At 44.1% G+C, this 14,194-nt stretch overlaps 1 protein-coding gene across 1 annotated transcript in view; it reads right to left on the reverse strand.

The window, feature by feature from the left end:
* The window catches only part of TBXAS1 (thromboxane A synthase 1), a 154,172-nt gene that overhangs the window by 70,536 nt on the left and 69,442 nt on the right, over nt 1-14,194 (reverse strand). The window contains exon 5 of the mRNA XM_046020971.1: nt 7,779-7,875. Within this exon, the coding sequence (XP_045876927.1) occupies nt 7,779-7,875 (97 nt within the window). The remainder of the gene's footprint in view (nt 1-7,778; nt 7,876-14,194) is intronic.

The following is a 14,194-nucleotide window of genomic DNA, read 5'->3' on the forward strand; positions in this document are numbered from 1 at the left end:
TGAGCCCCATGCCCCACAGCATGGGCTCTTCCTGACTGGAAAGAGGGTCCAGGGGGCTTGTTAAGTCTTCTGAGAAATGCCTTCAAAAACCCTCAGCAGTTTCTTGCCAGAAGCAGTGCTAAGGAGGGACAGGTACCCTGGATATAATACCTATCATGCTTGGCTGGGAGAAGAAATTCTCCTGATGGGCCCGAAGAGGGACCCTTGCATCCCAAGCTCAAAATGGCTCTCTGGGATGCTGGCGGGAGACCGTGTATTCCCCATTGGCACTGACTGTCCCTTGCACTGGGAGCCAAACACACCTGGTAGTTAGCTTGTCTGTGGCTCATGCTTGACGCAAGAGGAAAGAGGCCCAGAGAAATTGGAAGGACTGGTCCATGTCACGTAGCTAATAAAAGGCAGCAAATCCAGAATCTTATTTTATTTCTTAAAATTTAAGTCATGTGACTTTCACTACACTGCTGGGGCATGGCTTGTAAGAAGGTGGGGGAGAATGGGAAGAAACAGGGCGAGATCAAAAGAGATTGGGGTAAGGGTGCCTGGGTGGCTCAGTGGGTTAAAGCCTCTGCCTTTGCTCAGGTCATGATCCCAGGGTCCTGGGATCGAGCCCCGCATCCGGCTCTCTGCTCAGCGGGGAGCCTGCTTCTGCTTCTCTCTCTGCCTGCCTCTCTGCCTACTTGTGATCTCTGTCTGTCAAATAAATAAAATCTTAAAAAAAAAAAAGAGAGATTGGGGCAAAGGAGGAGCGTGGGGGTCAGGACTTGGGCACAGGGACTTGACTTCATGAGATGTTCAGGAATATAACCCCCGAGACACCAAAATTGCTTCTATGGCTTATTTACTATTATCTCCCCCAAATTCTGGATATTAATCTCCTGGTTTACACACTCATTTCTACTTCTGCCGCCACAACAGTTAAAGAAAGGAGGTATAAATACAAGAATAAGATTTTACTTCTCTCTTTTTTGAAAAATGTAAAGATGGCTTCCTGTTGAAGCAAGGGTCTAGTAAGACATGAAATATAAAATCATGTTCAGCAAGATTTTGGAGTTTTAGAAAGTTCTTCAAGGCACTGAGAGAAGAGAACTTGAGCATTCAAATCAATACCACTTAGCACTATTCCTGCCTTCCTCGGGCTTCGTGATGTACTCAGGGCCTTGAAAAATGTTAAAGTTCATACTTAACCAAGTTGGAAACGTGAAGCTAAGTGCGTTTTTACAGATCAAATGCAATTCCCTGGGCCTGGCTTTTTCAGGACCAGCCACGTCCAGACCTGAGAAAAGCAGGTGAAAGGGGAGGCCTACAGGGAGTGAGCATCCCATCGTGGGTGTCACTTGGGGACCTCCCACGGGCAGCCCATCCCAGGATGAGGTGCTCGTAGCTCAGGCTGGAAGGTTTCCGGCACATAGCACAGTGTGTCCTAAGAGGCAAGGCATCCTGGCTCAAAGCAGGGCTCAGGCAAATAAGGTTGCACACATCTGATCCCGGTTTTGGCTGTCTGCGTTTTAAGTATGAACTTCTGCCTTGCTCGGAGCCGTGGACCCATCGTGTGCGTTGACTCCTCTTAAGAAAGACAAAGATACGGGGCGCCTGGGTGGCTCAGTGGGTTAAAGCCTCTGCCTTCGGCTCAGGTCATGATCTCAGGGTCCTGGGATCGAGCCCCGCATCGGGCTCTCTGCTCAGTGAGAAGCCTGTTTCTCCCTCTCTCTCTGCCTGCCTCTCTGCCTACTTGTGATCTCTCTCTCTGTCAACTAAATAAATAAAATATTTAAAAAAAAAAAGAAAAGACAGACAAAGATACAAAGTGAAACGGGTCAGTCAAAGAAAGACAGAAACCATCGGATTTTAGTCATATGTGCAATTTAAGAAACAAGTGATCACAGGGAGAAAAAGAGGCAAACCAAGAAGCAGATTCTTACTATAGGAAACAGTCTGAGGGCCGTCAGAGGGAGGCGGGTGGGGGGTGGGGGAAATAGGTGATGGGGACTGAGGAGTGCGTTTGTTGTGTTGTGGGGCGCCTGGGGGGCTCAGTCTGTTGGGCTCTGACTCTTGACTTGGTCTCAGGGTCACGGTCTTGGGGGCATGGGATTGAGCCCCACGTTGGGCTCCGCACTCAGAGCGCCGTCTACTTCTCTCCCTCTCCCTCTGTCCATCCTCCCCCTGCCCCAAAACCACACACTCTCTCTAAAATCAATCAATCAAACCAGAAAAAACGCACTGGCGACGAGCACTGGGTGTTGTTTGAAAGTGCTGGATCACAAAATTGGACACCTGAAGCTAATATTACACTGAGCGTTAACTAACGGGGATTTGAATAAAAACTTAAAACCCATGAAGCTGAAAACAGCGCTCAAGGTTTGACATTCTCACAGCGTAAGTCTTACTGCTCGCATTTGAAAGCCTGAACGTTTTCATTCACTCAACGTTCTATTTAAGGGAAAGGGGATCAGAAATTCTAGAGGAGCAAGTCTCCAAAAGCTGTCAGCGGGGAGGTACCAGCTGCAGGGGCCAGGGGCCAAACCCGCAGAGTCTCCCCCCAACTCCCCCTCACCCCACCTCCTTGGGCACAGCAGGCAGGTCCCCAGGCCCCAGCCCACGTGGCCCGCTCCACCTGGAGCCCTGGCCAGAGCTTTCCGTGCTGATGAGCTCTGCAGTGAGTCCACAGGTCCTTTTCTTCTCTGGAACGGGGTGCTGCTGCAGATGCTGGGGGTCATAAGGTTTTTAGTGACTCATTTGCCTCCGAACTTCTCTAATCTTTGCCAGCGGCCAAAGCTTGTGGTTTCACAGGGAAATTAATGACTCCCATGTGCGTGTGGGGAGAGGCGGCGCCTGGGGCAACCCAGGCACTTGGGTCTTCATGGTTCTGGGTAAAACCACTCACCAAATCCATTATGTGGCTATAGGTGCGACTCTTGGGAGTGAGTGGTGTGGCTGGACCTGTGCCTGGACAGGAGACACCCCCGCCCCCGTGTTGCCTGTGAGGGCTGGAGCATACGTCCCACACACCTGTAACTACCACACCTCCCGCCCCACTCCGCATGCGGGCAGCAGAACTGGGGAGGGGCAGGTCTGTGGCCCGACCCATGCTCCATGCTGCCGTTTGGGACTAGAACACGGAGTTCCTGGCACAGTTTGGTGACTGACCACACTGTCTCCATGCCCCCATCCAACATCACCGATCCAACACGGACCGCAGGCCACCGTACCTCTTATCAACCTTCCCGCAGCTTCCCTGACTCCAGGCCCTGAGGGGAGGCCAGGAGTAAGAAGTCCCACTGCTGATGACTATTTCTGTGGAGTCATGTGGGCCCAGCTCCAGTCCCCACAGATATTTAAGGAGAGAGAGAGAGAGAGAGAGAGAGCGAGCGAGCACGCGCGCTGCCCCATGGCTTCATTGAGTACCCAGTAGCAAAGAGGAGCTAATTAAAAATACCTAAATTAGGGATGCCTGGGTGGCTCAGTGGGTTAAGCCTCTGTCTTCGGCTCAGGTCATGATCCCAGGGTCCTGGGATCGAGCCCCACATCAGGCTCCCTGCTCAGAAGGGAGCCTGCTCCCCTTTTCTCTCTGCCTACCTCTCTGCCTACTTGTGATCTCTGTCTGTCAAATGAATAAATAAAATCTTAAAAAAAAATACCTAAATTAAAAACCCCAGATCCTGAGGTGCTGGGACAACTGAGATCCTAGAAATGCTGGGTTTAACGGAGAAGCGTGGCTGCAGCCCCAGAAAGAGGCTTCAGGAGGGGCTGAGGGCAGTGGAAGCGGCCCACGGAGTCCATCTGGAGAAGGGGCAAGACGCAGCGGGGACCCCACACGGAAGTGAGGGCCTCAAGGAACATGAGTGGAAAAGCAAGATACCAGAACCACCACCCCGGGCCTGACCCCGGTCTCTTCAGCTTAGGCCTCTCAAGGTGGAAAAAATGTTTCACTCAACAAGTTTGAATTCAAATCTTTGCTCCATATGGATGTGGGTCAGCGGGTACCCTGTGGTGTCACTCCACCTCCGGCCGCTGTGCTCTGTCAGTCCCTCACGGGATGCTCACAGCTCACAGCAAATTCTAGAGCCAAACCCAGCTTCCCATATGACAGCCGTTCCGCACCAGGCTGTTCTGGGACACACGTTAAGTCAAGCCCGAATTTGCGAGCAGAGATGGGCTCTCACAGTCGAAAAATGAAACCATGCGTTATTTAAGTTCCTTCTCACTTAATGTATCAAACTAATATGCTGAGGTATTTTCTGTATCACAAGGGACCATTTGGTGGAAGCTTGCATGGAGTAAGCGTTTAATGTTTACTGAATGAATGTATAATAAAGCTGAATTGCTGAACACTTAAGTAAACATGGCTTATTAGAGGGAAGGCAGCATGGTGTCGGTATGAAGAGAGCACGCCTCACTAATCTCCTTGAGTTCTTTGAGCAGATAAATAAGCATATGGATAAGAGGGAACCACAGAACCTGTTTTAATTTGACTTTCAAAAACCTGTGAGAAAATCCCACTCTAAAGATGGTTTTTAAAAAATTGAGTCACTAAGGATTGTTTTGTCATGAATATGGACTTGGCTGAAAGACCACAAACAAAGCTACAGATAAGTGAATACCGTCCCAGATGGAAAACCATAAACATGGGGGTTTCCGAGAGATCTCATCTTTGATGGGTCTTTTTACGTGTTTCTGAATGATCTAGAAGAGAAAGTGTGTATCAAATCTCCGGGTTCGGGTAGCAGAGGTTGGTTCTTCTGAGGGGGATGTTAAGTTGATGGAGATTTAGTTTGGTTTGAACACGAATGTATCAGGTACTGAAGAGTCATCACGGGTTTGGACCATGAGGTATTCAAAAGACGTAGACCCTGAAGGGGCCGATCATCACGTCAGCACACCTTCATTTCACTGTAGATGACAGAAGGCACCATGAGGTCAGTGATGATGTGGTGTGCGAGACAAATGCCCGCCGTGAGGGTTCAGACAAGGGAGAGGTAAGTGTGGATTGAAGTAGGGAAGGCTTCTTGGAGGAGGCAGCATTTGAGGAGAGTCATGAAGAACAGCTAGAGTTGAGTGGCTGTAGAAGTGGAGGGCCTTCCTGTCAACAGCAGCTAATGCAAGCAAGGTGCTTTTCTCGCCTTCCTGGAAGGTGGGGCTTGTCTGCGTGATCTCATTTAGCCTCCCTGCAGCCCAGTGAGGTCGATCGGAGGCTCCTTTTCCAAAGGAGGAATGAGAAGCTTGAAGAAGGTAAGTGATATACTCCGGCTCACGTGGCTGGTAAACGCACCCACTGCTGTGATGCCTCCAGTTCTAGTGAGTGTGGCAGCATGAGCAAAGGCACAGGGGCAGGACTCTCAAGAGCAGGTTATAGAGAGAACAGAAGGGTCGGTCCTGCTGGAGCAACAGCCTGTCTTGGGGAGGTCAGAGCATGTGCAGTGGATCTAAATGACAAAGACCCTCCAGTCTCTTCTGAGGAGCTTGAACTTCATCCCGAGGGCGCTGTGTGGAGTGGAAGAAGGAAAACGGAGCCATATTCTGGGGATCATAGTCTGGGAAGTAGCAGAAAGTTAATCTGGGAGATGGAAAAAGTTGAGACAGACAGCTGGTTTGGAGGGGAACCTGGCTGAAGCTGAGGCAACTTTATTTTGTGCCCCTGCTTGAACTTGCATGTTGAATGTACGCCGGACCCCAGCACGTCTCTTAGAGCACAGCCCTCTCCCAGGTCAGCACCTGGGGTCTCGTGCCCTGGTGACATCCCAGGTGTCATACAGCCGCCATGTCCCATGTCACTACCCAGGATGGGGGTGTGGCTTAGGAAGCTCGAGGGGTGCCTTCCCTGCCTGCTGGAACGCAGCTTGCGGGTCCAGGCCCTGTGAGGTGCGGGGTCCCTTGCTTCTTTAATCGGCATTGCTTACTGGGTCTGCCAGAGCTGTGTGCTACATCAGATTCCGTCCCTAAGCTCCCGGCAGGACACGAGAACTTCAGGGGTCCCCGAACAGCAGAGCGGCAACATCACGTTTGGGGAGGAGTATGTACAAGTTCAACTTCCGCAGTTCCTTTAGCCACCCCAAGGTGGCAATGTTAGCAGGCCAGGCTGTCACCTCCTCCTAGTGACCCTGTGGTGTCCGACACTCTGGGGCCGGAAGATGAGCTCATTTGGGGTGAGCGACCAACTACTCAGTGACATCAGAACTGTCACCCGAGGCAGCTGTTAATAGTGGGGGCAGTAAGGACTTGAGTCAGGAGGTGGCCCGTGAATCCCTGCTCTTCCTCCCGTTAGTCACGTGACCAGGGCTGTCCCTTAACCGCCCCCCCCCCCAGTCTTAGTTTCCCCGTCTGGAGAGTAGAGATGGTAATTCTACCAATCTCCTAAGTTCTTAGGAAATTTAATGAGAAAAAAGCCACTCTGGGTGGCTCAACCAGCACAGAACACAGGGGAGCTACGCTGATATCTTTAAGATCCAGCCCCAGAGATCTACCTAATAAACCTTCCCGGCTGTATCCCGGATGGCACAGCGATTCCCACTACAGCACACTGCAGACCTTATCATCTGGTCTCTTGGCCTGTCTGCTGCTGTCACTAGACTGTGAGCTCTTTCAGGGCAAGCCTGCATCTTCTATCTCTTTAAAATCAGCTCCTAAGGGGCGCCTGGATGGCAGGCGCCACCTGCCTTTAACCCACTGAGCTTTAACTTTAGCTTAAAACTTTAACTTTAGCTTTAGTTAAAGCCTCTGCCTGCTGCTCAGGTCATGATCTCAGGTTCTGGGATCGAGCCCCACATGGGGCTCTTTGCTCAGCAGGAAGCCTGCTTCTCCCTCTCTCTCTACCTGCCTCTCTGCCTGCTTGTGATCTCTCTCTCTCTCTCTGCCAAATAAATAAATAAATAAAATATTTAAAATAAAATAAAATAAAATCAGCTCCTAGACAGTGCCTGGCATATGGTAGGTCTGTGAAAGTTTGCCACATAACCAAGAAAAGTGAACGTATTACCTCCTATTCCTGTAAGAATGAAGTTGAGTTTGATTTGCCTCCCTCCCCCCAAAAGATTATGAATTCTCATGAGCAAGTGCTTATTAATTCACTTTAGAACCTTTCCAAGAATCAGCATAAAGGTTATTGGTCTTCTCTGTAGAATTCTGATCCTCCCCATCTTTGAAAAATAGGGACCAGCCCTGACGTCTGCCTCTGTCAGTCACCTCTTTCATTCTTTGGGAGTTCTTGTCAAAGACAGAAAGTAGGATATGTACTTTTTAAAAAAGATGGAATGTGCACGTTCTTTGGTGGATTGGATTGAACTGACATCAGGGAGCCCTCTTACAGGCTTCTCCTGCTACAAGGGGACAAATTTTCTTGTAATGCTGCTTGTCCTCCCTTTCCGGCATTAAGGCTTTTATACGCTCTGGGAAAGATGTAAGCACAAGAGGCTTGAATTTTGCTTTCCCTCTGATATTTATTAACCTTCCTCTGTTTTCCTCAGTCACTTGACCTGTGCCCTCTGGATTCCTCTAACTTTGAGCACAAGCTTTAAAAAAACCCTCCCGGTTTTAGCATTTTTATTAGCCAGAACTTGTCTTGAACTTTAGCTTTCTTGAAGCCTTTCTTAAATGCAAATGCCATTCTTTTCTACCAGTCCTGCACGTCTCTTTTGAAAACCTGAATTCATTGCAGAGCTGTTTTGAGTCAAACTGATCTAAACCTGATAAGAGACCCAATCACATCCCTATTAGATGTGATGTGCAGTCCTTGAATCTTTGAAATTATTCCCCATTCATCCATACGCAGAGAAAAAACTACATACCATTCTGTTGGTAAAGTTATGAAAGTTCTCAACCAACACCTGCTCAATCATGTCTGGCTCGGAGATAACAATGAACATCCGGCGACCAAGATAGTACCTAGGGGAATAAAAAGATGACTTTAAAATGTGTTGTATTTATCTACTCATTTCTTCTTTCCAAAAAGAATTCACCATGCTTAGAGTGAAGGATAAAAGACAAATAGGAAGTAAAGATGTGGGGAAGGTGTAGAAATGTGTGTACTAATCATGAGGAATAGTATAGCTGTGATGATCTATTATCAAGTTTCATTCCACAGACATTTCTGGAATTCCACCTCGCACCAGGTCTTGGAAACTCTGAGATAAATAAGACAGAGTCCCTGCCCCCAAGGAGCTCATAGCCCGATAGAAAAGATAGATCTGTAAATGTAAACACAATATTAAGGAACTTGTAAGGTCCAGGAGTAAGTAAAAATGGCAGCCGTCAGCATTGTCCATATTGTCCCCAAATGGGACAATGTCTCAAATGGGGAGACAGTCATTCTAGCAAAAGAAGGCCAAAACTTTTATATATTGATCCTTTGGAGAAAGTCTAAAGTGAATTAATAAATGCTATGAAAATTCAGGAAGAACCAAACCTCCTGGTGAAGGGCTGAACATCTGGTTGCCACCCCCGTGCATGAAAAAGTTCAACAGATGCTCCTGGCATTCATGAAGAAATGGAGGAAAGGAGCAGCCAGTCAACTGGTGGTAGTGAACTCTGAGTGGGGGCAGCACTTGAGTACATGTCTGGTTATATTTATCCAAGTCCTGGGGGCACAAAAGCAAGTAAGACCCAGTCACAGTTTTCAGGGGTCACGCAGTCTGTTGGGAGTGCAAGTTAGCTAATCAGCACAGAGCATGACATCTGGTGAGCAGGGGTAACATTGGAGGCACACCCAACTTCCCAGAGGTGGTGCTACTCAAACTGAGTTCCAAAAGATAAACAGGAGTTAGTTCAGGAAAGTGGGTGGCAAAGGGAGGGAAGGTATCCTAGGCAGAAGAATCTGTTTGTGCAACTCTCCAGGGACAAGTTGCTTGGGGGAACTAGGAGTGCTTGGCTACCATCCACATGAAGCAAACCCAAGTGGTGATGATGAATGGATCCACTGCATAATCTCATGTCTTTAGTCTATGAAATTATACTTTTAGGATGTTATGTGATCACTGTCATATCCAGCTCAGAGCAGTAAGGAATAGAGTTTAAAGGGTAAAGCCATAAGATATGAAAACAGCAAAGTTTACTCTGAATTTTTAGTTACTAAGAACTTTTCAAAAGCTAAAAATGACCTTAAATTTTTTTAACCCTTTTCTTTTCTCACTGACTAGGGAAAAAAAATGAAAGAAAAAAAATGTAGCTGGCACTTATAAGGCACTCAGAAAATATTTACCTGAGTGATAATATTTTCCAAAATTGTAGGGGAAATCTTTGGGAAACAGGAATTCAACAGGTGTAGTAGAAGGTAAGAAATGATACTAAGTAGTTTTTATTGTTTTTAATCAAGAATACCACAACATGGCTATAAACCAATACTTTCATAAAATTTAAGGGGAGTGTCATGGAACTCTTGAGAATCTAGTGAAGGCTGCAGACATTCTCCTAAGAAACATGGACATTCACAGCATTTTGTATACAATTTGAGGGGCTCTTGGACCCCTGACCCACTGTAGAGCAAAGCTTCTTAAATATAAAATGTGCTTAAAAGCCACCTGCTGAAAACTTCTCCCATTTGGCAAAAAACATAAACTTAGAGATTCAAGAAGCTGAATGACTCCCCTATAGGAGGAACCCAAAGAAATCCACACCAAGACATATCATAATTAAACTTCCGAAAGCCAAGAACAGAAAAAAACCTTGAAAGCAGCCAGGAGAAGGGAATGGATTATTTATAGGGAACACTGATTCAAAGGACAGCAGATTTCTCATCAGAAACCACGGAGGCCAGAAGAAAGTGGCATATTTCTCAAATGCTGAAAGAAAAAGACTGTCAATCACAAGTCCCATACTGGGAAAAAATATATTTCAGGAAAGAAGAAGAAATAACAGTTTTGTCAGGTGACATAATACTAACAGAATTTGTCACTAAGCAGATCTACCCTTAAAGAATGGCTAAAGACATCAAAAGAAGTGAAATCTTGCTATTTGCAACAATGTGGATGGAACTAGAGGGTATTATGCTGAGTGTAATAAGTCAATCAGAGAAAGACAATTATCATATGATCTCTCTGATATGAGGAATTTGAGAGGCAGGGCAGGGAGTCTGAGGGGTAGGGAAGGAAAAATTGAAATAAGATGGGATCGGGAGGGCAACAAACCATAAGTGACTCTTAATCTCACAAAACAAACAGGGTTGCTGGGGGAAGGGACGGTAGAGATAGGGTGGTTGTGTTATGGACATTGGGGAAGGTGTGTGATATGGTAAGTGCTGTGAAATGTGTAAGCCTGACGATTCACAGACCTGTACCCCTGGGACAGATAATACATTATGTTAATAAAAATAATTAATAATTTTTTAAAAAAGAACGGCTAAAGGAAATTCTCCAAACAGAAGGGAAATAATAACAGAAGAAAGCTTGGAACTTCAGAAAGGAAAGAAAAATACAGAATGCCTAAAAAGTAACAGATTAGAGTTCTCATGAGTTTCTCAAATCATATTGACAGTTGAAGCAAAAATGATAACACCATCTGATGTGGGGTTCAGTATACTTAGAGACAATGCTTAAGATAATTATAGTTAAGAAGTAAGCAGGGTAAAGGGACCGAAATGGAAGTAAAGTTTCTTCACATCAATCAAAGTGGTAAAGCTCTATACCAGTAGACTGAAAATTTATGTATGTATATTTATTCAACCACTAAGAACACTATACAAAGTGATATACAAAAAAATGTTTAATGGCATAAAGGAATTGTAAAAATGTTCAAGTAGTCCACAAGAAGGAAAGACAAGTGAAACAAGAAATAGAAAAAAATACATTACTCAATCGTGAATATTATAATTAGATAACAAATTGGAATTTGTGTTTGTAGCTAACACAGTGTTGAGACAGAAATTTAAAGCATTAAGTACTATCTTAGAAAAAAAGAAAAGCATTAAATGAATAAGTTCCTACGTCAAGCATCTAGAAAAAGAAGAGCAAAAAATCAAATAGAAGGAAGGAGATGATTTTTTAAAAAGCAGAAATGAATAAAATTGAAAACAGAAAAAAAAATTAATGAAACAAAAAATTGCCTCTTGGAAAAAAATCAATAAAATTGGTAAACATCTAGCAAGATTGGCAAAGAGAAAAAGCATCAAGACAAGAATCACCAATGTCAGGAATGAAATGGGATATCACTATAGATGTTACAGCCATTAAAATAATAAGGGACTACTGTAACAACGTTAATAAATTTGACAACTTAGAAGAAATGAACCAATTCCTTGAGAACCACAAACTACTAAAACTCACCGAAGATGAAATAAACAATGTGAATAATCCCATAACCATAAAAGAAATTGAATCCACAATTTTAAATCTCTTGAAAAAGACCTCTCAGTTGGTTTTTAGTGGAGCATTCTACCAAACATTTAAAGAATAATTAATAATTTTACACACTCTCTTCTGGAAAATAAAAGAGGAACAATTCCCAACTCAATTTATGAAGCCAGTATCACCCTGATACCAAACCCTCCCAAAAAAAACCAGTACAAAAAAAGAATACTAGACCAGTATTTCTCATGAACTTGGATTCAAAAATCTTCAACAAAATATCAATGAATCAAACTCTGCAATCTATAGAAAGAATTATACACCACAACCAAGTGATATTTATTCTAGGTATCCATGACTGGTTCAATATTTTTTTTAAAAAGAGTTTACTTATTTATTTATTTAGAGCGAACAAACATGAGTTGGGGGGGGGGCAGAGGGAGAGGAAGAGAACCTCAAGCAGACTCCCCACTGAGCCTGACACCAGGCTCCATCTCATGATCCTGAGATTAGGACCAGAGCCAAAATCAAGATTTGCATGCTTAACCAACTGAGCCACCCAGGTGCCCCCAGATGGTTCAATATTTTTTTAAAAACCAATATGAACCACATATAAATTGAATAAAAAAGAATTATGTGATCATTCAGCTGATGCAGAAAAAAGCATTTGACAAAATCCAGCACTCATTTACAATAAAAATCCTTATGAAGAGGGGAAATTCCTCAACTTTAAAATAGAAAGAATCTACAAGAAATCTACAGAAAGGGGCACCTAGGTGGCTCAGTGGGTTAAAGCCTCTGCCTTCGGCTCAGGTCATGGTCTCAGGGTCCTGGGATTGAGCCCCGCATGGGGCTCTCTGCTCAGCAGGGAGCCTGCTTCCTCCTCTCTCTCTGCCTGCCTCTCTGACTATTTGTGATCTCTGTCTGTCAAATAAATAAATAAATAAAATCTTAAAAAAAAAAAAAGAAATCTACAGAAAAACAGCTAACATCACACTCAGTGATAAAGAGTGCTTTTTCCTAAGACTGGGAACAAGGCAAGGACATCCACCCTCTCTACTGTTGTTCAACATAGTACTGGAACTTTTAGCAAGCGCAATAAGGCAAGAAAAATAAATAAAAAGCACACAGATTGGAAAGGAATAAACAAAATTGTCCTGACTCTCAGATGACATCATTGTCCACATAGAAAATCCAAAGAAATTTAAAAAAAAACTGAATAATAAGTGAATTCAGCAAGGTTGCTGTATTCAAGATGAACACATATACACACAAAATCAATAATATTTCTGTATGCCAACAATGAACATGTTGAATTCAAAATTAAAATACAGTGCCATTTATAATATAGAGGAGATAAAGGGGACCTAAATAAATAGGTACAGCATGTTCATGGGTTAGAAGACTCCCCACTGTAAAGATGTCAGTTCTTTCGAAATGGATCCATGGGTTCAGTGCAATTCCTGTCAAAAGCACAGCAAACATTTTCTATAGGCATAGACAGGCTTATTCTAAAATTTATATGGAGGGGCACCTGGGTGGCTCAGTGGGTTAAGCCTCTGCCTTCGGCACAAGTCATAATCTCAGGGTCCTGGGATCGAGCCCCGCATCAGGCTCTCTGCTCAGCGGGGAGCCTGCTTCCTCCTCTCTCTCTGCTTGTCTCTCTGCCTATTTTGTGATCTCTCTCTCTCTCTGTCAAATAAATAAATAAAATCTTAAAAATAAAATAAAATTTATATGGAAAGACAAAGGACTTAGAATAACTAAATCCATTTTGGGGGAAAAAAAAAAGTAAAGTGGGAGGAATCAGTCTACCAGATTCCTGAGACTTGGCTACAGTACCAAGAATGTGTGGTCTTGGCAGAGAAATAGACACGTAGATGAATGGAGCAGAATAGAGAACTTAGAAACAGACCCACACAAATATCATCAACTGATTTTTGACAAAGATACAAAAGCAACTCAATGGAGGAAGGACGGCCTTTCAGCAAGTGGTGCTGGAATACTTGGATGTATATTGGCAAATAAAAAAACCTCACACCTACAAAAATCAGCTCAAAATGGATCACACAGTTAAATGTAAAACATAAAACTTCTAGGAAAAAAAAGGGAAGAATCTTTGGGGTCTAGGACTAGGCAAGAGTTCGTAGACTTGACAACAAACATACAATCCATAAAGGACAAAATTGATCAATTGAACTCGCCAAAATAAAAATTTATTGCTCTTTGAAAATGCTGTCTAGATGCAAAGACAACTGACAGACTAGGAGAAAGTATTTGCAACCATCTATCTGACAGAGGACTTCCATCTAAAATATATGAAGAACTCTTAACTCAGTAGTTAAAAAACAAACAAACAAACCAATAATCCAGTAGAAAATGGGCAGGGGCACCTGCGTGGCTCAGTGGGTTAAGCGTCTGACTATTGATTACAGCTCAGGTCATGATCTCAGGGTTAGGGAGACTGAACCTGATGTTGAGCTGCACACCCAGTGAGGAACCTGCTTGGAATTCTCTCTCTCCTTCTCCCCCTCCCATGCCTGTGCATGCTCTAAGTAAGTAAATAAAATCTTACCCCCAAATGGGCAAAAAGATAGGAAAAATATTTCACCAATGAGATTATACAGATGCCAAGGAAGCACATGAAAACATGTTCAATATCATTGGTCATTAGGGAAAGGCAAATTAAAGTCACAACAAGACATCAATATATATCTATCAGAATGGCTAAAAAATAATAAGGACATCAAATGCTGATGAGCATGTGGAGAAACCAGATTAGTCATGCCTTGCTGAGGTGGATGTAAAATGGTACGGCCTCTCTAGAAAATAGTTTGGAAGTTTCTTGTAAAACTAAACATGCATTTACCATATGACCTGGCAATAGCACTCTTGGGCATTTATCCCAGATAAATGAAAATTTATGT

Source organism: Meles meles, chromosome 10 (assembly GCF_922984935.1).
Source record: "Meles meles chromosome 10, mMelMel3.1 paternal haplotype, whole genome shotgun sequence".
Taxonomy (NCBI): domain Eukaryota; kingdom Metazoa; phylum Chordata; class Mammalia; order Carnivora; family Mustelidae; genus Meles; species Meles meles.